The following is a 25352-nucleotide window of genomic DNA, read 5'->3' as shown; positions in this document are numbered from 1 at the left end:
AAATGAATTCTACCAAGATAGAGCTTAATCCGCAATTACTGGACACAACTGGAGTTCCATAAAGTCTCGTAGTAAAAGTCACATTAAGACACAATCAGAGCGCATCATGCTAAACCGATCCTCCGCACAAAACCAGCCTCCAACGTTTGTTTATCATGTCAGAGTTTTAACAAGACAGAAAAACACAGAGTACAACCGGTGAAATTGTCGCTTTATAAGTCACAACAGTTGGAAGTGTACATTTTATCTTTAGGGTTTTATGTAGCACCATACTAATAAGCTACATTATTGTTGGTGAATAATATCACAGTGAACACAGATCCTAATCATCCATCACTAGTGGATCTGCTCTTCTCTTCTTCTGCACCCCCTGCATAAACAGGAAAAACTGATGTTTGTCCGTTCTGTAGGACACAATTTCCCTCACAAGTGCTCACATGTGCACACACACACGCACTTACACACACACCCCTACGCACGCACACTGACCACCACTGCCATCGATCCTTCCCCAGAGGTCATGAGAATCATCGGCCTTTCCCAGAGGTCATGAGAATCATCCTGTGAGGTCAGCCCTATCCCGCTTCAGGCTGTGTATCACCGTTTAAAACCGGATGATAGGTATTTTGTTTACCTAAATACAAAGAAAGAACCACAGACAACGTTTATGAGTTTTCAACCAAGCTTTTGCAGAAGGAGAAAACATAGCAAACCACTTCTCCAAGGTGTTTACCATGCGTTCTGACTCCCTGCAGCAGAGCCTGTCTTTTTATTAAGCAGGAGAAAGAAGGGAGTCAAGAGTGAAATGTGGGAGAGTGATAAATCAAAGAATGGCTATTCTGAAACAAGGAAGAACTACATTCTACACACAAGCAGTTTAAGGAGTATCCCAAAATAAGAAGCAGCTGCACCTTCAAGGTTTAGGGGAAAAGCAAGTTTCGTCTTTCACACGGTTTAACAAATTCCTCCTCTCTGGGGTGTGAATACTAAACCTTTAAATGAAAAACAAACTGGTAACTACTTATGTAAGAATGATAAAACATAATTATTCTAACACCGGAGGTAATTACAACATCCAAATCTATTTAAACTTCTCTAGGTATAGCACATACTATATATGTTATTCTTGATTATCTAACACTTATTGTTTTTCATAGTTTAATTGTATTACTCTTAAAACTCGGAGGTCAGAAGGAGTTTACCAAAACAGTGTGTCGCAAAGATGGGATTAACAGATGTCAAAGGAATGTTTATTTTGGGGGATGGAATATTTATTGTGGGGGGGGACATCCGATCACCGGAAATTAAAAGCAATCAATGATTAGGGTCATAAATCAGTCCATCGATTAAATTTTGTCATAAGGGTGTCTATATGTCTCTGTATTAATAAACTTTAACACAGTTGTGTTGCTTTTGGAAAAAAAATCATTTTAAAAAGGACTTTTGATGATGGAAAGTTAGGCTATTTTCCAGGATCAGCATGCCTTCTCTCCTATTCCTGAGTGGAAAGAGCTTTTTTTTTTTTACCCCTCCAGGGGGTCTTTTGTGGGCTCTAGTGTCCCTTATATCACAGTAGGCTGACAGGAAACAGGGAAACAGAGGGGGGGAAGACATGCGGCAAATATCGTCGGGTCCGGGAGTCGAACCCGCGACGGCCGCGTCGAGGACTCAAGGCCTCCAAATACGGGTCGCTCTAACCGCTACGCCACCACGGCACGCCCGGAAAGAGCATTTCTGCTGGTACGTAGTTGCACCCCCATAATAAAAGCCCCAGGCCTCAGCCCTTTATTTATCTTGGGACTTGAAGGTTGTTAAGCAACGCAAGCATCAATGCTCTTCTGTAAATCCCTTATTAGTGTCATTAGTATTTTAAATACTAATGTTTAATGTTCAATATAGATCATCACCTAAAGCTACAGAGAAGTTAGAGACAAGTATGTATCAAACTTTCTTCAAGAATAAATTAAAACCTATTTTTGCTGTTAGGGTTAGGTTTAGATCTTAGCCCAACAATAAACATTCTCTTTGCAGTACATCTGCTAACCATTTTTCTGACACTTTGTTTTCTCCTTCTCACCTCAATGAGTTTTAAGAAGATTTTGCTGTTCTATGTCTTTGCCTGGGCTTCTCATTGTTTGGTTATTATCTTTAATCCATACACTTCATGAGTTTCCAATACACCACAGCAAGAGAAAAGCAAGTGAGAGGAGAGCTGTTCCCAGAAGATCTCCCAGGGCTGTGAGGTAGGGTATGGAGTAACTGTCTGGGTCTTTGCCCCTCCTCCACAGACAATGGACCAGACAGTCAGCAACAATAAGCAGCAAGAAGACCTGAGAAAAAGAGGCAGGACACAGAGATCAAAGCATCAATAAAACCACCCGGTGGGGAACGCCACGCCATGGCTTACTCACCTGTGTCAAAGAAGCAGATAGGAATAATACAGTGAAAAGAAGACTGGGCAGCGTTAGGCCTCCTTTTATCACATGAATAATGTGTACAAAAATCAGCTGACCAGGAAGAACCAAAAGGAGCAGAACCTGAGCAGATCGGTGGTGTGCACCTGAAACAGCAAAGGTAAATATTTAAATATGTGCAATGGTAAATTTAATTTCAACAAATTGACTTTTAAATAAAATATTCTATAAGACAAACTATGTGGGGGAAAAACACTGGTTAGATGTTCAGATGCAGCAGACAGGTGTTAAGGAACATTTTGCATATGGAAATATTTAAATGAGAAAACCTGAGCCAAAGAAGGTTTGAAAGGGGTTGAAACAACTTCTGGAGCCCACAGGGAGCTCTCCAGGAGAGTAATTCAAATGCAGATGAGTTGAAATTCGACTAGCTTGTACGGACACCAGGTTCCCGCCCACACCTCAAAAGAAAAACCAAAGCAGATGAAAGGGTTAACCAGAAATGACAGAGAAAGTAAATAGATCGAAGCATTATTACAATCAGGGAATGGTGTGGATTTACAAGGCATTGTAAGTGCCTTAAATAGCAGACAAATTACTACAGCTCATTGGTTAGAAATGACAAGGAAAAGGCATCTGAAGCAGTTTCTTTGGCGTTGGCATTAAAATAAAGTCATTGTATTGTCTCTTTATCTCTCGTGACGTGCTTGACTCCCCTAGTGAAAGAAGATATGTGTGCTTGCAATCTGTTCTGTAACCAAGAAGATTAGCAGACTATGTGAATGGAATGAAACCCTCCCTATAAAACTGTAAGCTGTCGTCTGCTCAAGGCTCTTTCTCCTGACTGCGATCAGTGAGCAGAGGCTTTGCACCCTGTAAAGGCTTCGAATAAATACTGATTAAGAATATAATTCTTTCTCTGGTACTTTGGGTTTTGAAACAGTTTGCCCTCACTCTTTGTTAAAGAAAAATTTCCACAACCGTTTGTTAAAGTGTTGCCAACTGGTATAAAACTGTTGGTAACACTTTAAGTTTAGGAGGAAAATTAGAAGTTTCACTGTGTGAAAATGTGTCAATCATATCAATATGAGCTATCTTCTGAAGGAAGATGTCCTCTTTCACTGCAGGGGACTGCAATGGTGAGACACAGGTGAGTGCGTGAAACCTTCATTTTCACTGGCAAAGGAAGGTACTTGTGAAAACTGGCATGAATAGGTGAGATCTAAGAGACCTAATAGGCACCCTTCTGTCAAATTTTAATCGGAGTTTGATGGATGAGTGATTAATGACCCGTGACTAATTGATTTTAATTTCCGGTCACATGATGCCCCTCCCCCGTCTGGTCACATGACACCCCTCCCCCCATCCGGTCATATGACCCCCCGGATGTCTCATGTCCTCAGCATGCTTAACACGTGTTACACTATATTACCGCTAATTTCAATTCAAACAATAGAAACAGAGACAGGCTCCGAGTTTTATGAGTAATACAATTAAAGTATAAAAAAAATAATAAGTGTTAAATAATCAAGAATAATATACAATATAATATATTTAAATAGATTGTTGTAATTAACTCCGGTTTTGCTCACCAAGCCGTTCGTGTTTGTGCGTGTGTCCGCGCAGAATACTGGACACACATGTCCCTCAGGATGTCTCAAACATTGTTTAAGGGGAACTCCTTCTGACCTCTGAGTTTGAATTAGCCAACAGAAGCAGAGACAAGGGGTTCGGTGTTAGAAAATCAATAGTAACATACAATATAGTATATTCAAATAGATTTGGATGTTGTAACTACATCCGTTTTTTTAAACGGAAGGTCTTTCTGATATACTGCCTGAAGCGGGACAGGCCCCAGCCATCAGGAAGACCCTCATGACCTCCGGTCATCATGCGTGACACGTGTGGCTCTCTATATTTCCGATCATCTCAATTGGGTCTCTATCGGGGGTTGATTGATATGATGTAAACGCCAGAACAGGATTCATTCTCGTGACTTTAGGGAGGAGGCCCCATGACAGTGCTGCTCACCAAGCCATTCGTGTGTGCATGTGTGTGTGTGTGTATATAAAGACATATAGAAACTTAATCCTGGCCCCTGCCTGGTACGGCTGTCCCGGGCACAGAAAGGTCCTTAGATGAGATTTTGCAGACACCTTTGGAATCTGAAGTCTCTTCCCCCAAACTCCAGCACTTCTGCCCCATCGGAATGCTAATTTTATGGCTCTGTGTGATCTAGCCAGACAGCGGGAGGCCCCTGCCTGTCTGAATGCCTGTTCCTTTGGCCCAATCCCGAATGGTCACACAAAACCTGTTTCAAATAAGAGTGTTGAATACAACATTTACACATGCCGTAAGATTAACTGTATTAAGCACTAAAAATAATCATTTTTTCTCAACAGTCTCTATCGGGGTTGATTGATATGATGTAAACGCCAGAACAGGATTCATTCTCGTGACTTTAGGGAGGAGGCCCCATGACAGTGCTGCTCACCAAGCCATTCGTGTGTGTGTGTGTGTATATAAAGACATATAGAAACAAAAGTCCCTAAAGAAAACCTACAGTTTAACTATTTTACTGCATTATTTATGGTAGCAAACTAGTCAGTGTTGACTATGAGTTTGTGATTTCCTTCATCACTTAAATTTTAAACTCTTATAGAGTTTTTTTTCTGTAACACTTGCTAGTGTGATACATTTCAGTAAATGTTCCTCATTTGTACATGTACTTCTTAAGAATATGTGACAGACAGTAAACAGGCCTACTCAAATTTAACTTTTATCTTTCCGCAGTTAAAGAATTTGTCCAGACTTTTCCAGAATTTGGCCTGGCATCACTGTGAATGATTTTGTTCAATCTTTTTCTTGCTGTTGAATCAACGCTGATCTTCCCACTGCTTCATGCTTTCTCCAAAATAGTAAATCTTGGTTTAAATACATTTGAAACTCAGATTTTTTTTCTGTAACACTTGCTGGTGTGAAACATGTTAGTAAAAGTTCCTCATCTGTACTCGTACTTCTGAACAATATCTGACAGGGACTAAACAGGCCTCGGTGAGGTTCCCTTGGATTTCTATTGATTTATTGAATGTGTAAATATTTATCAAACTGAATGGCCATTTAGTTTTTATATAGTTTTTTTCTTTTGGTGTTTGTTGCACAAATTTAAATATATGCTGGCTATCAGCCAAAAATTCAATCAGTGAATTTGTGTTTTTTCTTAAATACTCCCTCTCATGGAGACTTACATCTTCTGACAACTAGCCCCACTTATAATAACATTGACTAAGTTTGCTATTGGTATACTTTACCTAAAAATAAAAATTAAACATACTCACTACACAACCATGCTCCAAGAGTTGCTCATAACATGGTGAATTGTTTTGTTACCTTTGTAACTGTGATCTGCAGCTTTTGTTCCTTGGTCCTAATGATGCTGTCTGTTCACTAATGTTCTCTAACAGACAGTACAACTCTTGTAATTGATAAGCTTATAAATGATCAATGAGAAGCATCACTATGCGCTAAAGAAGATCATATCAGTCAGATTAAGTAAAATATCATTAAACTCAAAGCAATCAAAATTATATTTCTCTGAAAGGTCATTTTTCCTTTTCAGAGAGTTTAGACTTTATGAAAGCAATCAGTGAAATATACTATGAAATATTTTATCTGCTGCATCCCGATAATAAAACTTCAATTGTGAATTGAATGATTACATTGCATCTAGATACAAAAGAATCAACCGTTAATTAGTAATCATACTGACTAACAAGATCTGATCAAACAAGAAACTTGACTACCTCAAGGGATTTCTCACATTGGAGAATAAACCGTCTGACTTTCTTTAGCCCACTAAATTTAACCTTACCAAAGTTTTGCCTCGGAGTAAACAGGTACTGAGTTTGAAGCGGATCAGATGCCTTCAGCCATTTGCTAAAGCTAGACTCCGGCCTTCCTCACTGTAAAATAAAACATTAGACTTAAAAAAAAGTTCAAGCGAACATCACTTAATTATCATCGACTTGTTGTTTGTACTCATCTTAAACAAGTGGCAGGAACATTTGGATATATATATATATAAAAAAAGCTTTATAAGTTAATCTATTTAAGTCGAGTCCATGCAACAAGTAAAATAAAATAAAAAGTGAACTATTTGAAAGTAGTGAGGATTTTGGGTGGTAAAAGTAGAACATTTTAACATGTCCAGACACTACGCCATTTCTGCTCAAGCAAACCAAAAGGTTTTGAACAGAACAACCCTGTCAAATAATGAGACCATCAATCTTTAATCTATGTAGCAAATATATTGCTGCAGCTGTAAGCAGAAAATAAAAGAAGTTTTACGGAGAATAATATTTTGGATTAGTTTAAGAAAAGGATTTCAGTTCAACACCTGTATTGAAGTATTGTAGCTGAAGTATTCAAGCCCTATATTTCCTAAAAGCTAATAAATTGTTAGCTTTGGTCCTTGGTCATATGGGCCCAACATTTTTACAGGTCTCATTCTGTCCTGATAACTAGTCACAGCCTTGCTCTCGGTAAAAACAACTATCATCTTTGTATTTTGCTTTCTAAATCCTCTTTTAACCCTGTTTCTTGTCCAGTAGCAGAAACACTTACATTAAGAAACCACAGGTGTTGAACTGAAATCCTCCTTTAGTCCAGACAATGTAAAATACCTGAATTGCATTATTACAAAACTTCTATAGCCGCTGAAATGAATAATTATGGAATTGTATGTATTTATTCATATTTTAAAGATATGTACTTTTAGGACTGCCATCTAGTAAAAAACAAGCTGCATGAGCTGGCTAGTACTCTCTAAAACTCTGTCACCATATCTTCTAAAACAACCATGAGGCAGATCAACAGTTTGACAAACGGTTTGCTTTGTGAAGCACCGCCTCACTGGGAGGGAATCAAAAGGGAATCAGGTGCAAGTTGGGCGGGTTAAAGTAAGAGAAACCAGATACTGCATTCAAAGCATGATGAAGACCAGCAAGCAAAATATCAGAGTTCAGGAGATACAAGATAGAAAATTTGACTGAATCAAGACATTGCCCAGAAGTTCAGACTGGGAAGCTAACTGGCAAATTGCTAGCTAAGTATGTGGAGCAGGAAAATAGACCGTATTTACTTTAATTTATGCAAACCAATTGCCTCAAAAGATTCAATTACTGCTACATATAAAAGACAAGTGTAGTTACACCGTGTGATTTTGGCAAACAATATTCTTAAACTCATCCAAAATATTATTCTCCGTAAAACTTCTTTTATTTTCTGCTTACAGCTGCAGCAATATATTTGCTACATAGATTAAAGATTGATGGTCTCATTATTTGACAGGGTTGTTCTGTTCAAAACCTTTTGGTTTGCTTGAGCAGAAATGGCGTAGTGTCTGGACATGTTAAAATGTTCTACTTTTACCACCCAAAATCCTCACTACTTTCAAATAGTTCACTTTTTATTTTATTTTACTTGTTGCATGGACTCGACTTAAATAGATTAACTTATAAAGCTTTTTTTATATATATATATATCCAAATGTTCCTGCCACTTGTTTAAGATGAGTACAAACAACAAGTCGATGATAATTAAGTGATGTTCGCTTGAACTTTTTTTTAAGTCTAATGTTTTATTTTACAGTGAGGAAGGCCGGAGTCTAGCTTTAGCAAATGGCTGAAGGCATCTGATCCGCTTCAAACTCAGTACCTGTTTACTCCGAGGCAAAACTTTGGTAAGGTTAAATTTAGTGGGCTAAAGAAAGTCAGACGGTTTATTCTCCAATGTGAGAAATCCCTTGAGGTAGTCAAGTTTCTTGTTTGATCAGATCTTGTTAGTCAGTATGATTACTAATTAACGGTTGATTCTTTTGTATCTAGATGCAATGTAATCATTCAATTCACAATTGAAGTTTTATTATCGGGATGCAGCAGATAAAATATTTCATAGTATATTTCACTGATTGCTTTCATAAAGTCTAAACTCTCTGAAAAGGAAAAATGACCTTTCAGAGAAATATAATTTTGATTGCTTTGAGTTTAATGATATTTTACTTAATCTGACTGATATGATCTTCTTTAGCGCATAGTGATGCTTCTCATTGATCATTTATAAGCTTATCAATTACAAGAGTTGTACTGTCTGTTAGAGAACATTAGTGAACAGACAGCATCATTAGGACCAAGGAACAAAAGCTGCAGATCACAGTTACAAAGGTAACAAAACAATTCACCATGTTATGAGCAACTCTTGGAGCATGGTTGTGTAGTGAGTATGTTTAATTTTTATTTTTAGGTAAAGTATACCAATAGCAAACTTAGTCAATGTTATTATAAGTGGGGCTAGTTGTCAGAAGATGTAAGTCTCCATGAGAGGGAGTATTTAAGAAAAAACACAAATTCACTGATTGAATTTTTGGCTGATAGCCAGCATATATTTAAATTTGTGCAACAAACACCAAAAGAAAAAAACTATATAAAAACTAAATGGCCATTCAGTTTGATAAATATTTACACATTCAATAAATCAATAGAAATCCAAGGGAACCTCACCGAGGCCTGTTTAGTCCCTGTCAGATATTGTTCAGAAGTACGAGTACAGATGAGGAACTTTTACTAACATGTTTCACACCAGCAAGTGTTACAGAAAAAAAATCTGAGTTTCAAATGTATTTAAACCAAGATTTACTATTTTGGAGAAAGCATGAAGCAGTGGGAAGATCAGCGTTGATTCAACAGCAAGAAAAAGATTGAACAAAATCATTCACAGTGATGCCAGGCCAAATTCTGGAAAAGTCTGGACAAATTCTTTAACTGCGGAAAGATAAAAGTTAAATTTGAGTAGGCCTGTTTACTGTCTGTCACATATTCTTAAGAAGTACATGTACAAATGAGGAACATTTACTGAAATGTATCACACTAGCAAGTGTTACAGAAAAAAAACTCTATAAGAGTTTAAAATTTAAGTGATGAAGGAAATCACAAACTCATAGTCAACACTGACTAGTTTGCTACCATAAATAATGCAGTAAAATAGTTAAACTGTAGGTTTTCTTTAGGGACTTTTGTTTCTATATGTCTTTATATACACACACACACACACGAATGGCTTGGTGAGCAGCACTGTCATGGGGCCTCCTCCCTAAAGTCACGAGAATGAATCCTGTTCTGGCGTTTACATCATATCAATCAACCCCGATAGAGACTGTTGAGAAAAAATGATTATTTTTAGTGCTTAATACAGTTAATCTTACGGCATGTGTAAATGTTGTATTCAACACTCTTATTTGAAACAGGTTTTGTGTGACCATTCGGGATTGGGCCAAAGGAACAGGCATTCAGACAGGCAGGGGCCTCCCGCTGTCTGGCTAGATCACACAGAGCCATAAAATTAGCATTCCGATGGGGCAGAAGTGCTGGAGTTTGGGGGAAGAGACTTCAGATTCCAAAGGTGTCTGCAAAATCTCATCTAAGGACCTTTCTGTGCCCGGGACAGCCGTACCAGGCAGGGGCCAGGATTAAGTTTCTATATGTCTTTATATACACACACACACACATGCACACACGAATGGCTTGGTGAGCAGCACTGTCATGGGGCCTCCTCCCTAAAGTCACGAGAATGAATCCTGTTCTGGCGTTTACATCATATCAATCAACCCCCGATAGAGACCCAATTGAGATGATCGGAAATATAGAGAGCCACACGTGTCACGCATGATGACCGGAGGTCATGAGGGTCTTCCTGATGGCTGGGGCCTGTCCCGCTTCAGGCAGTATATCAGAAAGACCTTCCGTTTAAAAAAACGGATGTAGTTACAACATCCAAATCTATTTGAATATACTATATTGTATGTTACTATTGATTTTCTAACACCGAACCCCTTGTCTCTGCTTCTGTTGGCTAATTCAAACTCAGAGGTCAGAAGGAGTTCCCCTTAAACAATGTATGGCATTGAGACATCCTGAGGGACATGTGTGTCCAGTATTCTGCGCAGACACACGCACAAACACGAACGGCTTGGTGAGCAAAACCGGAGTTAATTACAACATTCTATTTAAATATATTATATTGTATATTATTCTTGATTATTTAACACTTATTATTTTTTTTATACTTTAATTGTATTACTCATAAAACTCGGAGCCTGTCTCTGTTTCTATTGTTTGAATTGAAATTAGCGGTAATATAGTGTAACACGTGTTAAGCATGCTGAGGACATGAGACATCGGGGGGGGGGGTGATGAATTGTGAAGAACATACAGCACATGCAGAGCTGTGACTAGAGTTACTATGAAATTGTGAGAGATGTGCTGGTATGTAACTCAGGCTAATATAATTAGAGTGAGATTTCAAGGCCAGCGTGGAGTCAAGGCAGGAACGGGAGGACAGGGAACTCCAAAAAGCGGAACCAGACAATTTCAGCAGAGCAACAATTCAAGAAATTGTTAAAATGTCTAGGAGGCAGACATCAGAGCAAAAGTACAAGTTTATTACAGCAATTGCAATTGGAGAAAATCACATTAACACACAGTGAGCATCAAGAGTGAACACACGAGTGTCAAAGGAGTCCGAGTTCTGTCGCTCAGGGGCTTCCTTTTATACAGATTTAACCACACAGCCTGTGGCTGAGTTCCTTGAAGATACAAGAATAGAAAAAAACAAGTAGTACAGGCAGTTTCTGACAAATAAGTCACAGATGGAACACCTGCAACCTTGAGGCGTCGACACTTTAACCACAAACTCCTCTGCATTAGGGAACTTATCTCAGCTGATTCTACTGATACGTTACTGCAAAGTCGACAGTTTCATCTCTAAGGCAGTTGGGTAGAAAAACCCATCTGTTGTCCTTTGGTTCAACTTACAAGTTTGCACCAGTGTAGGTCAGGGGCCCCAGAGTAACCATTGGCCCTTTCAGTGAGCTCAATTGTGGTCAGGCACTTCCTGTTGCAGCAGCCTCCAAAAGGCAGTTTATCACACAGAAACTGCAGTTAGTATCACAGCAAGCTGTGACCTTTAATGCATTGGATATATATAATATACATGAGTAAAATAATAAAAGTATTCAAGCCCTTTATGAAATAATAGTCATTAATAATCCAATTCGACAAAATGAAACCAGATGGCGAGCTGACATAGAGGGAAGTGAGCCAGCTGTCAACAGGTGTTATGCCGAGAAACGTATGCCTGCAGAGAATTGCATGCCCTGTCGCGGGAGCGCGCATCGCTCTAAACTCTCGCATATTGATGAGAAAACGGACTGAAATATGACCGAAGAGGAAACTCTAAAAGATATTCGTAACATTATCACGTTTCTTAACCACGTAAGCCCTAAAACGGTGGATTTTATATCGCAGATTAATTGAAATAAATACGGTTTTTACACCTTTATTGAGACATGAGTCGAAGGTTTTTCAATCAGTGTCTGATGAAAATGTTCGCAGATGGTTTGAAATTCCCCGATTTTTCTTTTAACACCATAATAGCTTAAAGCATTACAAAACAGAGGCCCATTATGTAGAATATCTTATATCATCCTTAACTGTAAAGTCTATTAATGTAGGGAGGGGGAATACATTTTAATTCTGAGCCTTCCAATATTTGCGTCCCCTGTCTATTGTCCTGTTGATATGAAACTTATCGCGGTAGCTCAGAGAACAAGTGTCATTACGTAGAAAAAGGTGAAATCCCTCTTCACTATTCATTTCTTCAAGTTAGCCATTTTGGCATAGCAAATTATTAGCTTGCCAATATATGCAGGCCCTATATATTTTTTTCCAAATATTATTCTACTGATATAAAACTTATACCAGCAGTTCATAGAACAAGTGTGATTATGTAGAAAAAGTTATTTCAACCTTAACTCTTTATTTCTCCATGTTATCAGGGGATGCATTTTTCAGCAAAGCCTATTATTAGCCTGCCGATATTTGCATGCCCTCCCATGTTTAGAGCGATGCGCGCTCCCGCGACAGGACATGCAATTTTCGGCAGGCATGCGTTTCTCGGCATAACACCTGGCTGGAAGGGTTGGGTAATTTCCACGGGGAGAGTGCAAATGTTCAAGAAATCAAGTAGGCTGATATCACATTCACAACCATGGTCTGAAAAGGCCCCCCATGGTCCCCCTGAGAAGGGGGACTCCATTTTTAGTCCCGGGAGCTACAGTCAAGCCAACACGAAGATGCAGACAGAAGATCAGCAGAGGAGCCACGGAAAGGTAAAGACTCTACTCTACTGAAGGGGAAAAGACCAACCAGCCCACAGCCCTGGTTCCTGATTAGACTGCGACTCTGCGCTCAACCCAAAGGTCTCCAGTTTGCTGCAACAGACTTGGTGAATAGACAAAGATCACTGTGTGACGGAGTCTTATCAGACAGGTATTCCTAACTATTTGGTTATTAATTTCCTGACAATCAGGTGTTGCCCCGATTTGTTCATTTTGATTTTAATGAATTCATTTTTATAATAATTGCTTTTAGCATTAATAGTTATTCATAGTCAAACCAAACCCATTGTTGCACAACAAGTGGAGCACTGCCTCCCAAATTCATAATTTTCCAACTTGGTTTATGACATCTTTTAAATTAAAAATGGCGGTTTCATTGTATTTAGCTTTACTTGCCTGACTTCTTTCATGTAACCATACATGCTAATGTCGATATACAGCCTTATCTTTCTTCTTTGTCACTTAAAGATTCTGACTCTAAGGTTGCAATGTGTTCATGTGCGTATCAAGATTCTGTCACTCAGTGTGTAACCACTAGTTTCTTGTACACCAGTCCTGTTTTACAAGATAATACTTTACAACTGCTGCAACTGAGAGATAAGCACCTTGAGGCATCGTAAACACAGGATTGGGTTTTTCTAAAACTGTAAAGATTTTAGCTGATTGTGCTCAGCTTCCACTCAGAAACAGCATTTTAGAGAACCTTAAACATTTAACATTTTTTACCCTTACATTTTCACATCTTCGGTGTCAACGCTGATGAGTTAACCTTACCTATGACCCCAAATGCGTTATACATAACGACAACAACAAATGACATGTTTTTGATTGTGCTGCAAGGGCTGCAGAACCTCATTAATAAACTTTTTTTAAAAAACCTCTGTACACTGTGATATGTGACTCTTGCTTTGTTGTTTACGTGAATTATTTGTGACAGTTTGAAGGTTCTACGTCCACATAAAATAGTCAAATATCTTGAATATGATGTTTTTGTCTCCTTTTGCATTTTGTGTCACTTTCCTATTGGTTTGTGTTCTGATTAGTGATTACTATTTAGTCAATTTGAAAGAATTGATACGGAATGCGGAAGGAGCTTTTTTTCTAAAATGGAAAGTATAACATTGGCCAATGGGACAAAGTCACAAGGGACCTGTTGGAGGATTTGAGTTTACTATGTCACCGGCTATAGACAACATAAATGGACAAAAAGGAAACATGAACGTCATTTGAAATAGAGAGCAAACCTCACCTTCCCTATGCACTAAACATTTACATGGTGACAAATGTTACCAATCTCACATCTGTGAGATTAATGTTCCGTAGCTGTCTCAGTAGGTACTGTCGAGGTGAGAAAATATCTTTGTGGAGGGGTAAAAATACTTTTTAGGGTTTGAAAAGCGGTGCAAATTAACAAACAAAGTGTGTAAGCAACCCTGAAATCTTGGTTTTTATCCAGGGATAGAAAGTTATGAAATTTTGGGTTCAATGGGCCATTAATAGATGGAGGGAAGAAGACAAAAAGTAGCCGGTGTACAAGACAATACTTTCACACAGACTAGGTGGAGGCGCACCAACAATTATCATATACAGTCTTTGGGAGCTGAATAGCTTGCCTGATTAAATAGAGACATTATGACAAACAGGGACCATATACACAGAGCAGTGCGCAGATAATCTGACTATGTGGTTATTTAAACCATCACTGATATATTTGGGTGTGAAGAGGCAATGCAAAAAAAACTATGAATAGTCAGATCATCTGCAGGAAGTGTTTTGTGTTAGCCATGAGATGATCTCTGGTCGTTTTTGTTCCTGTATTGTGCATTCATTTGGTCAGAGATCAATAAAGCAATACGCTTAGATTCCTTTAAAAGGTTATTCCTGTCCAACAAAAAATACCCTTCATTTAAGAAGATCCTCCTATGCCTTTTTTTGAAAAATTATTTTCAACCCTGCTCATCGCAGAGATATATAGCATACCTTACATCACACTTTGATGGAAAGTTTGACAAGTTGAAAAGTTCAAATTCCATCCTATCTCCAGAACCATTTCTCTGGCCTTGGAATTACAATGAAGTTATTAAATTGTGTCTTTGCCTGCAATCTCATGACGTATATATTTATTATCATGACGTGCTTGATTCCCATGTGAAGAAGATGGGTATGCTTACAATGTGGTTGTAACTAAATAGATTGTCAAACTATGTGAATGGACTGAAACCATCCCTATAAAACAGTATGCTGTGTTCTGCTCGAGGCTCTTTCTCCTGACTGCGATCAGTGAGTCAGTAACACTAGGAGTACTAGGTTTTCGATTTCTCCCCAGACTTACTGAAACAGTGCCAAAAGACCCTGAGTCCAAACTGACGACTATGATGGCTCAAATTAGCATTCTTCTTCAATTGTAAATGTGGCCGTTGACCGTCAGGCCAGAAGGTAGGAATGTAAATAGTCCATGTTGGGGGTGGGTATCTATGATACCACCAGGGTACTTACTTCAGGTCATTTGGACTATCTCTAGACTGCATAGGAGTGGCGTCAATGTGGACTAACTCCAGCACTTCTAGTTGTAAGTCTTTGAATACTGTAAAGTCTTTGAATAAATACTTATCAAGAATATATCTATTCTTCTGGTTGCGTGGTTTTTGAAATAGTTTTTCCTCAGTCTTTGTTAAAGAAAAGTTGGTACCACTTTATTTGACGGGGTGTGCATAAGACTGACACTGTCATGAACATGATATAACACCTGTCATGAACATAAGGGAAAAATTTATTTATTTTTTAAATATCATATTGATGCAAAGATGGGACTTTTAATGGACTTTCAAGGCAACTTTTTGAGCAACTTTGCATTAAAAGTGTCATTATTGACCAAATGACACTTCATGACAACGGTTATAGACATTCATAAAGACTCCTTCATGTTCATGACAGGTGTTATGTCATGTTTATGACAGTGTCATGTCAGTCTTATGCACACCTTGTCAAATACAGTGTTACCGAAAAATGTCCTCAACAAACTCCTCCTCCATTCCCTGCACTCACACTGCAATTCCAAGTTAGGTCATTTCGTTCCTGGCATATTTCTTGGCACACCTCCAACCCTTACAAATAATATAAACACATATGAATACCTTTGTCCATTTCACTATAAACAGTTTTTTAAATTCTCTTTTCTATGTATGCACTTCAATTATGTGGCCAAAATAGATCTACTAAGGCCATACAAGATTTTACACACCTCACATACTGCAGAACAACCAGATTCAACAACAGCTTCTCATCTCCACGCCATCAGAATACAGTACTGCTAAATTATGTGCATTTTATGATTCATACATGAACCATCTGTTCATACATGAAACATATCTTCATGTATGAATCTGGGGGGAGTGCGTGGAGTTGCATGGGAAGCCAATGGCCAGGCTAATTTGGAGGTGGAGTTGGTGGTGACCTTCTAATCATTGTCCTCCTACTAATGCTTGAGTGCTGTGTCACAAACTGAGAACCTCGAAACACTTTCCTGCTAGGAAGCAGAGTTCATGGTTCCAAGTCAAGCCAACCAGGTTCTGGAGTAGCCTGGGGGCACCAGACTGTCACATTACAACCCTCATAATTGTATGTTGATATGATGCTTGTCCCAAATGTCTTGGTGATCATCAAGGTGTGTTTTGTTAGTGCCAGAGAATCTTAGACATGGCATTCCAGTCCGTTTTAGGGTGAAAGATAAAAGTGATTTTATTTTGGGGAAATTATCTATGACACAAACATATGTTTGAAGAATGTGGCCAGAGGTCAATGAAAATAAGGTAATATTACAGTAAATACCCTACCACGCTACCTCACTTCAGGCTCTGACAGTGCTGACTCCAACAGCCCTTAAAAAGAATGATAATAAATGTAAGCCCTACCTAAAAGTATGTAAAATGACTGATTCAAAAAGAGAAACGCATACATGAGGTGAAATGTGTTTAAAGCAATGTTTCATGTTTTTATGATTTTGATTTCTAAGGTAATCCTTTAGATTCTCTAATAAATCCAATCAAACATGATCACAAATTGGTTTCATTTAAAAAATGTTGACATGTTCATTCTCATTTAACTTGCGTCTTGTCATGTCTTATCATGCCACCATATTTTTTTCTGTTTTATCATTTAGCGTTACATCCTTGCACAAGTTGTGGAGTAATCTTTTACACTACAAAAAATGTAGGTTTCTTGGACTTTCTTGGAATATGATTCTTGTAGCAAAGAACTGTTGCTAAAGAGATTTGTATTGTGAGTAGGATATATTGAAAGTAGCAACTCACCATTTATTACCGGTGCATAAACTACAATTCCAATCAAGTTTGGATCTGACACAGTCTTGTCCAGAATAAGCCCTCCAATACTGAAAGACAAATCACAAGTTAGAGACCTAATAAGCACCCTTCTGTCAAAATTTAATCAGAGTTTGATTGATGAGTGATTAATGACCCGTGACTAATTGATTTTAATTTCCGGTCACATGATTCCCCCCCAACTCCCCATTAAATATGTCATCAATGCAGCACATTGTTTTCTTTTTTGGGTGAACTCCTTCTGAGCTCTATGAGTTTTATGAGTAATACAATTAAAGTATAAAAAAAAACAATAAGTGTTAAATAATCAAGAGTAATATACAATATAGTATATTTAAATAGAATGTTGTAATTAACTCCGGTTTTGCTCACCAAGCCGTTCGTGTTTGTGTGTGTGTCCGGGCAGAATACTGGACAGGGAGAAGGTTGAACTTTGAACATGTCCCTCAGGATGTCTCAATGCCATACATTGTTTAAGGGGAACTCCTTCTGACCTCTATGAGTTTGAATTAGCCAATAGAAGCAGAGACAAGGGGTTCGGTGTTAGAAAATCAATAGTAATATACAATATAATATATTTAAATAGATTTGGGGTGTCTCCCTGTCCAGTATTCTGCCCGGACACACGCACAAACACGAACGGCTTGGTGAGCAAAACCGGAGTTAATTACAACATTCTATTTAAATATATTATATTGTATATTATTCTTGATTATTTAACACTTATTGTTTTTTTATATACTTTAATTGTATTACTCATAAAACTCAGAGCTCAGAAGGAGTTCACCAAAAACAAACAAAAAAGCAATGTGCTGCATTGATTACATATTTAATGGGGGGGGGATCATGTGACCGGATGGGGGGAGGGGCATCATGTGACCAGAAATTAAAATCAATTAGTCACGGGTCATTAATCACTCATCAATCAAACTCCGATTAAATTTTGACAGAAGGGTGCTTATTAGGTCTCTCTCAAGTTGGTGAATTTCCGATTGATGAAACACAAATACAAACACTAAAAGACTTTTTGCTAACAAAATAAGGAGAAAATTAATAACTACTGATATGTATGATACTCTGGAGCAGAGATTGTTTTGTTTTTTTGAATGGTATTTATATGTTGCAAATTTTCCAACAATTAACTAATCAGTGATGAAAACATCAAGAATTTTAAACACACGTTGAACCAAGTGCAAATGCAGAGATGAATACCTGCTGATGACCATGGCTGTAATGATTGGTTCCCAGCCTGAACGGAGCAGGATGTGACTGGCAGGATGTTTGGAGGAGATCACCATCCAGACAGGAATCAGACACAAATACAGAAGATCCACCAGGTACAACACATATGGATAAAACTCTATCAAAAAGTAGGAATTACAATTATTTTAAATTACCAATTCCACTGTGAAAGATGCTAAAATAGTTTGAAAGGTGCCATTAACTGCCAAAAGTACATTTTGTGAGTAATGTGCAATAGCTCTTTCCACTGCGTTAGCATTCACCATTCAAACCAGTTTTCTCAGTCCTCTTACCCATAAAGGAGTAGAACCACTGACTAAAGCACGCCAACAAAGAAAGCGTAATTAGATCGCCAAAACTGGCTGCTATGGGCGTGGCCACATTATCAGGATTGATCCCCATCCGCTTGGAGCCAAAGATCACTCCCACAACAACAATGCCTAAAGAAGGTTCCAGACAAGAAGAAATTAGAATAAAATATCAAAAAGTAAAACTTGGATGTTGCTGTTATTATATGTAAATTTAAAAACATTAGTTGTTGTAGTTTAAATATGCTAGTCAAAGTTATTAAGAAGTATTGTTGAATGTTGAAAGAGTCACTTGCATGGTGCTGTAAGTTCTAAGATTACACTTAAAATTTAAGGGAAGTCAAAAGTTCCTGAACAGTAACCAGTAAGGTCAAAGAACATCCTAAGTTACAGGAAATTCCCTGTAACTTTTGGAAAACACTGCATAGGTTCATATTTTCCTAATGTTGTCGGCAGTTTAACTACCTGACTCAGTTGGATCTTTAGGAGCTCTTATTACCATCTGTGTGTCCTTTCCCTGCAGACCCCAGCTACCTGGTTGACCCAAAGTCCAGAAGCATATTGTGCATGCTTCTGCACAATATGTTGTGGGGTTTTGAGAACAGTGCTTACCTTGTAGCAGTGATGCCAAAAAGGTAGTAGAGACGCTGGTTGAACAAAGGAGTACTATATGGCTGAAGGGCATCTGTCCATCTGCCATCCAACCCAGCAGAGTCACCATAAGAGAAGCCAACAGACCCAAAACTGTGGCTTGGAGCTGGGAAATTTGTCAAATGAAAGGATCATTAACTTTGAAAGAAAAAAGAAATCATTAGTTCTTTAGTTAAATGAACATGTCAAGGTAAAAAAAAAAGTGTACCTGTTTAAGTGCAAGGTTTCCACCAATCAGCATCCACCTTTCTTTGGTAGAATCAGTTTTCCTGGCATTTACCTAGAAACAAAGATTTATAAAAACAGGTGAAAAAACAAAACAATCTAATGTTTTATCAAAGAACCTATGGAAAAACAATAAAATGCTTCCATTTCATTGTTAAACTTTTGATAGGTGACCTTTGACCTTTCAGTGAGGGCCGTTAACCGGATGTCTGGTTAGTTGTCTTATGCCACCGGATAACCTGAAACCGGATGTCCGGCAGTCAGACATTTCACCACCAGATTGTTTTACACAATACCCAGAAGTGAGACAAGGAATGTCTGCCATTGATGGGATTAAATGTTTGTTTTTTTTTTTGTTTCTTTTGACAGGTGACCTCTAATCTGTCAGTGAGGGAGTTAACATACAGACTGTGGATCACAACCTGCCTTCTACTTCTCACGTTCCAGAAAGTCCGACCAGACGGGGGTATTGGCAAACTGGATGTAGCAGTAGAATATTACAATTACTTCTGTGTATTAAGTGGTCAAAAAGGAAGAAGCTCTGGTTCACAGGATGCCTGCTAATCTGACCTTCACCTCCCCTAATTTTTCACAATTCTTAATACACAACAATGTTAAATACTTTGGAAACTCACAATCTGTGATTAACAATCACTTCTGTGTCACAACGCAAATGAAGATGTTCCTTTAGCAACTTCCTCTTTGCATTCTCTGAACATATATTGTCCCTGTAATTCAATCAAAGTTTTCCTTTAAAGGTTTGATTGGCTCCAGTGGCCTTTATTTGACAGTGAATTGATAGGAAAGAGAATAATGAGAGAAAGGGAAGACATGCGGCAAAGGTTGCCAGCAACGTCCGTGTCAAGGACTAAGGCCTCCATGTGTGGGTTGTGCTTAACCCCTGCGACAACACAGCACCCCAAACACTCAAAGTTTTTTAATACATGTTAAAAGTCCAGCATATTATGCTGTTACAACCTCCCAGAAGACCAATAAGGGTCAAGTCTGGCACTGGGTGTAACACAAAAAGAAGGCAACCTAAACAGTTCAAGTAAAATGTCACTCACAGTAGACAACAAGCACAGGGAAGCTTTAAACTTCAGGGTCTCCAAGGCTAAAACAACAAACATAACATCCCACTCTTAATTGTAAAATAGAAACACTTTCTAGAAGAGAACTGAAAAAGAAAGTATAATACCTGAACTCCCTGACTAACCAAAAACAGGAGAAAACAGTTAAACAAAATGGCAGAGAACCCCTACCAGCTTCCACTGTGAAAAGAAACTAAACTTTAGTTATACACTTGATGCTTCACAAGAATGCTCACAGCAGCAAAACCATACAAAGTCTCCACAAACAATCAGCTCACTGACAAGATCACATCAGATCAAGGCCCAAGGAAAAAGGGATCTGACATCTCCGGTTGAAGCTCTTTATGGGGTGGCTGACGAGCTCCAACACATTGCACCTGTGGCAGCCAGGTAAAGCTGAAACACAAAGACAGAGCTCCCTCATGAAGAGAGCCCCTAGAGATCAGTGACCGTAACATATGCTATTTACTATGGCAATTTATTTCGTACAATTTCTACCACAGTCAGTGAGCAAACATCCACCCAGTCAGAGAAAGAAGACTGTGGATCACAACCTGCCTTCTACTTCTCACGTTCCAGAAAGTCCGACCAGACGGGGGTATGAAAGCCATGTCAGTTCCCAAAGCCTCCACTTAGAATCCTTCTGGTGCAACTTTAGTTAAAGACAGGTCTGGTTAAATTGATTCATATTAATGTTTGAATATTCTGTGCTACTGGATTACACTATTATTAGCTCTTGAAAAGCATTACTAATTAAAGAAGGATTTAAAGTTTTAGAGAGATTGTGGAGCTTCAATTATTTCAGTCACATTTTATCTTAAGGTGGTGGTAAAATTGTCCTGCTGTGAGGTTCGTAAATGTATATGAGGTTATTAAAGTTTGTGTTAAGCCCAAAGTTAGTAAGACAACACCCCTGGGGTTCCAGACGAGTCACTAAATAATACCTGCTTCAGAGTCAAGAGCAAGTTGAAAAATAAAGGAAGAACAATCATTAATGGATGCAGTTGGTGAATCCTAGTTGACTCCAAGGCTACTCAGTCAGATTAAATCATAGAAGGAAATTGGCTGGGACACTCAATTATGGGTAATCATTAGTTGGGAGAGTCTTCCTCAATAAGCCAGCTAAATAGATTTTCTACAAACCCTCATTATGTAAGACTTGGCAGGTTTGGGAATCTCAAAACATGTTGGATGGAGAGCTCTTTAAGTGTTAACCTCTCAGAGTAAGGATATAGGAGGAGAGGGGTCAGTTCATCCTATAACTAAATTGCTAAAGGACAGTTGTCTAAATATTATTTGGGTAGTATATATATTTATTGGCATCTGCATTAATTAGAGACAAATTTTGTTTTTAAAAATATTGATTGTTATACATTGATTCCACAAAGGACCAGACCCAAATCAAGCAAATCAACAAAGTCTAAAACCCTCTGAGCAGAGTTGTGCTTCTGTTAGCTGTCACCCAACCCTGTTGTCACGCTAGCATTCAAAGAACTCACAGCAGTGGACAGTCTCGATGCCATAGTCATTTCCAGGTTCCCTTTCATACCTAAAATAGCTGGGACCAGAATCAAGATCTCAGAGATCTCCTGGAAAACATCCCAGCTCTGCCACAAAAAACACAGAAAACAGCTTAATTAGACCATTGACTCCAACTATGATCTGAAAGAGGCAATTATATTTATTAGAAAATATGTTATTTGTTTTCACCTAACAGCATGAGGTTTGAACTCTCTTATTTTAACCCCCATTTACTTACTTTATTGAGCTCAGTGCATGCACCACAGTCATTCTTTCTCTAACAACACAGTTTCCACCAAGTCTTTTCCCAAACTTTTCTTATTTCAATCCTTTTTCCACCAAAGTTTTCTGTTGTGTTGTTTCTCAAACCACCTTTTTCACTAACTTTTCATTTCTTTACATTTATATTAGGTTTGCATGTGTCTTCGTAACCCTGGCTGATTTATCTGTATATGCTTTTCTCACCTGCACAACATCAAGCAGCATCCCAGCAGAAACCGTCCCGAGTCCGGCCAGCACAAACGGCACCAGAATCTGTAACACCATGGAGCACACCGATTCTGTGGGTCCACTTGAAACTTGTGCATCCTTTGCTCTCATGGATCTGCTGAATCTGGACACATTCAGAAGCTCATCAGAGAGCAGAGGGTCTGACTCACTGCAGTCCTGAGATTCGCCCTCCAAACCATCACTGACTGGAGATAAACTTCCATGGGAGCCACAATGGCTTCCAGAGAGCTGGGAGACGGATTGGACTGAGCCATAGTGCTGACTGCCATGTGTTCCCAAATGGCTGCTTTGGGACAATGTCCTGTCTGGGGATTTTGGGACAACCATGGTGAAACGTTGGTGTCAGGGGATGCTTCTTCTGCTGCGCTGAGTGGTGATTTTGGAACCTGAAAAATGTCTGAAACACTTGAGAAATTAGTCAAGTAATAAATTGGAAGAACTCTAACACTCAAACCTAATTAAGTCCCACTGCTGTGCTGTCTACAAAATGTACTAGTGTGAACTGCTCACAAAATGTCCTGTTAGAATAGGATAAAAAACTGCATGTGTTCCCCCCATTCACTCTGCCAATATTCTGCCTTACCTACTGCAACTAAAGGCCACTGGTGCTAAAAATATCTGTAAGAATTTGTCTTGTATCAAAAAACATGATATATTTGCCTGAAAAAGTGGAGAGAAAGTAGTTAAACTTTCTGAAACTTTCTAGTGGAGCTTCGATGAATGTGGAATGATGAAGAAGACCCAGCCAACGCCACAGTTTGGATGCAGATGGACCCTTCAACTGTGAAAAGGAAGGGAAAAGGAGGCAGACAGTAAGGAGTCCTGTGAGAACCAAATGTGTGACGGTTGGTTGAAGTCAAGGGTTAACAGATTAATTACATTTGTGTGGGGGTCAAGGGTTAAGTTTAACAGGTGTGACAGATGGTGACGGTCACATGTTATCTCCTCGTTAGTATAGTGGTGAGTATCCCCGCCTGTCACGCAGGAGATCGGGGTTTGATTCCCCGACGGGGAGTGAAATTTGTTTCAGGTCCCTCTTGAAAATGAGATCTAGATCTCAACGGGGTTTACCTGATTAAATAAAGGAATATTAAAATATTATATATATATATATCAAGGGTCTTAAAACATGAAAGATGAGATGGTGACATCAAGGTTAGGGGTCAATGGATGAGTAATACGAGATGGACATCAGGGGACAAAGGATGACTCAAAGAGGGTACAGTCAAAAGTCAAGGGTTAATGAATGAGTGATAGAGGTGGGAGGGAGGCAGTGTCCAATTTCAACACATTGATACTTCTTTAACTCTCTTAATTTGAGTACTGCAATAGCTTAACAAAAGCTTCTCTTTAAATTATTTCAATTATTAACTTGAGTTTTTCAAATCACTATTTTTATTTTGAATGATTTCTTTTTGGGGAAAAATAGTTCATGGCTGTTGTTTCAGTGTCATCTGATGGCATGGATTGAATGCATTATCATTCCTCATGCTCGTTTACCATCAGGAGCACTGAGGCCGCGTTGTAAGATAAGAACAGGGTTATTCATTTAAAATTCTGTAGCGATAAGCAGGAAAAAACCCAACAAGATTATCCAGTTAGTGAGGAGGAATGGTGCATAAGTGCAACTTCATCACAAGCTGTAATCATGTTGGAAAAATACTAGGAAGTGGTGAAAATAGTTCACATGGTAAAATATTCAAAATGTCTAACTTATTAAAGTGTTGAAAACTGAGTTAATGAAGATTAGGGGCTAATGTGTAATGTTACACACATACAGAAATGTCTGAAGGAAAGCCACAAGCATCAAAGAGTGTCAACATCATGAAGCAAAAATCTTCTCATCCCAATACCACATACCTTGGAAAGACAGTCGTCTCTCCACATTCAGTCTCAACCCTTAATGCAAATGTCTTCATTTTCAAATATCCACAGCCTTACCAAACAGAGAAGTGAAAAAGTAAAGTGTCTTACCGTTTTACATTGCTGGAGTGACTTCTACTCTGTGACACTGCTGCACAGCAAGACTGGCTTCATCTGAATGGTGCAGTTAGTATCCACTGTGGCATTCCTTCAAATAAACACTCACATGCACGCACACAGAACCTCATCTCACACACTCTTAGCCTTGTATGAAACAAATCAGTGCCGTACACACACATTTGACAGCTGTTTGTAAGGAGTGCTTGTTGCATTAAAAATGCCTGATGACAAAATTTTTAACACCAATAGTGCTAATCGTCCAAATCAATTCTGGTGCAGTAAATCCTTCAATTTAACCAGTAAGAGGAACGTTTCGTAAAATACATTGTTTGTTCAATTCACTAAAGACACCTTGTCAGTATACTGGACCCAGACACAGACAAAATATGACCTTATTGGTGATATCATAGATATATTTCAATTATTACTTGAGAAAAAGGCTCTTCTTATATGCACTTTCAGAAAAAACACAGGCCTTCTAAATACAGCTAATTAACTAAAGGTGTCCTCCATACCTGAGATAACCCTGAACTTGTTAAGCGCCTCACAAGTGGCACTATTATATAACACTATTATAGTTTATAGTGTGTTAAACTATAACCCCCAGTTATAGGCTAGTATAACACACTATAACTGGGGGTTATAGTGTGTTAAAATGAAAACCAGTTGTGTTCTATAGATAAAAATAATTCTTCTTCTTGAAATTTATTGGCGGTTAGTAAAAAAAAAAAAAAACTGGATAATAATAATAATACAAAAAGTATCAATGTTTTTGACTTTCATCGTACTTTCATCGTGACGACTTCGGCACTCAAGACAAGAAGTGGCGACTTCAC

The 25352-nt window shown here is 38.5% G+C and overlaps 1 protein-coding gene and 1 long non-coding RNA gene across 3 annotated transcripts; one reads left to right on the top strand and one right to left on the bottom strand.

The window, feature by feature from the left end:
• Nucleotides 1–1312: 1312 nt before the first annotated feature.
• On the bottom strand, nucleotides 1313–24752 carry slc41a2a (solute carrier family 41 member 2a). Of its 2 annotated transcripts, none has more exons than XM_028036143.1 (11): nucleotides 24508–24752; nucleotides 22489–22930; nucleotides 22002–22109; nucleotides 19395–19466; nucleotides 19148–19292; nucleotides 18521–18667; nucleotides 18198–18345; nucleotides 16956–17035; nucleotides 2744–2875; nucleotides 2412–2560; nucleotides 1313–2330 (listed from the first exon to the last, which is right to left on the bottom strand). In XM_028036143.1, exons 2-11 carry the CDS (start codon nucleotides 22858–22860, stop codon nucleotides 2163–2165), a joined length of 1521 nt encoding a protein of 506 aa, XP_027891944.1. In that variant the 5' UTR covers nucleotides 22861–22930; nucleotides 24508–24752; the 3' UTR covers nucleotides 1313–2162. The 2 variants fall into 2 exon arrangements, with proteins under 2 accessions (XP_027891944.1, XP_027891949.1); XM_028036148.1 differs by lacking the exon at nucleotides 24508–24752 and adding an exon at nucleotides 23181–23526 and having other exon boundaries at nucleotides 22489–23096.
• Nucleotides 2818–9936, top strand: LOC114156000 (uncharacterized). The gene is made up of 3 exons (XR_003597879.1): nucleotides 2818–2829; nucleotides 3019–3025; nucleotides 9769–9936. It is a non-coding gene; the product is annotated as an uncharacterized LOC114156000 (long non-coding RNA).
• Nucleotides 24753–25352: the final 600 nt, after the last annotated feature.

The sequence above is a fragment of the Xiphophorus couchianus genome, chromosome 2 (assembly GCF_001444195.1).
Source record: "Xiphophorus couchianus chromosome 2, X_couchianus-1.0, whole genome shotgun sequence".
Taxonomy (NCBI): Eukaryota; Metazoa; Chordata; class Actinopteri; order Cyprinodontiformes; family Poeciliidae; genus Xiphophorus; species Xiphophorus couchianus.
The sequence above is the reverse complement of the archived record's forward strand: the minus strand, read 5'-3'. Positions and strand labels throughout refer to the sequence as shown.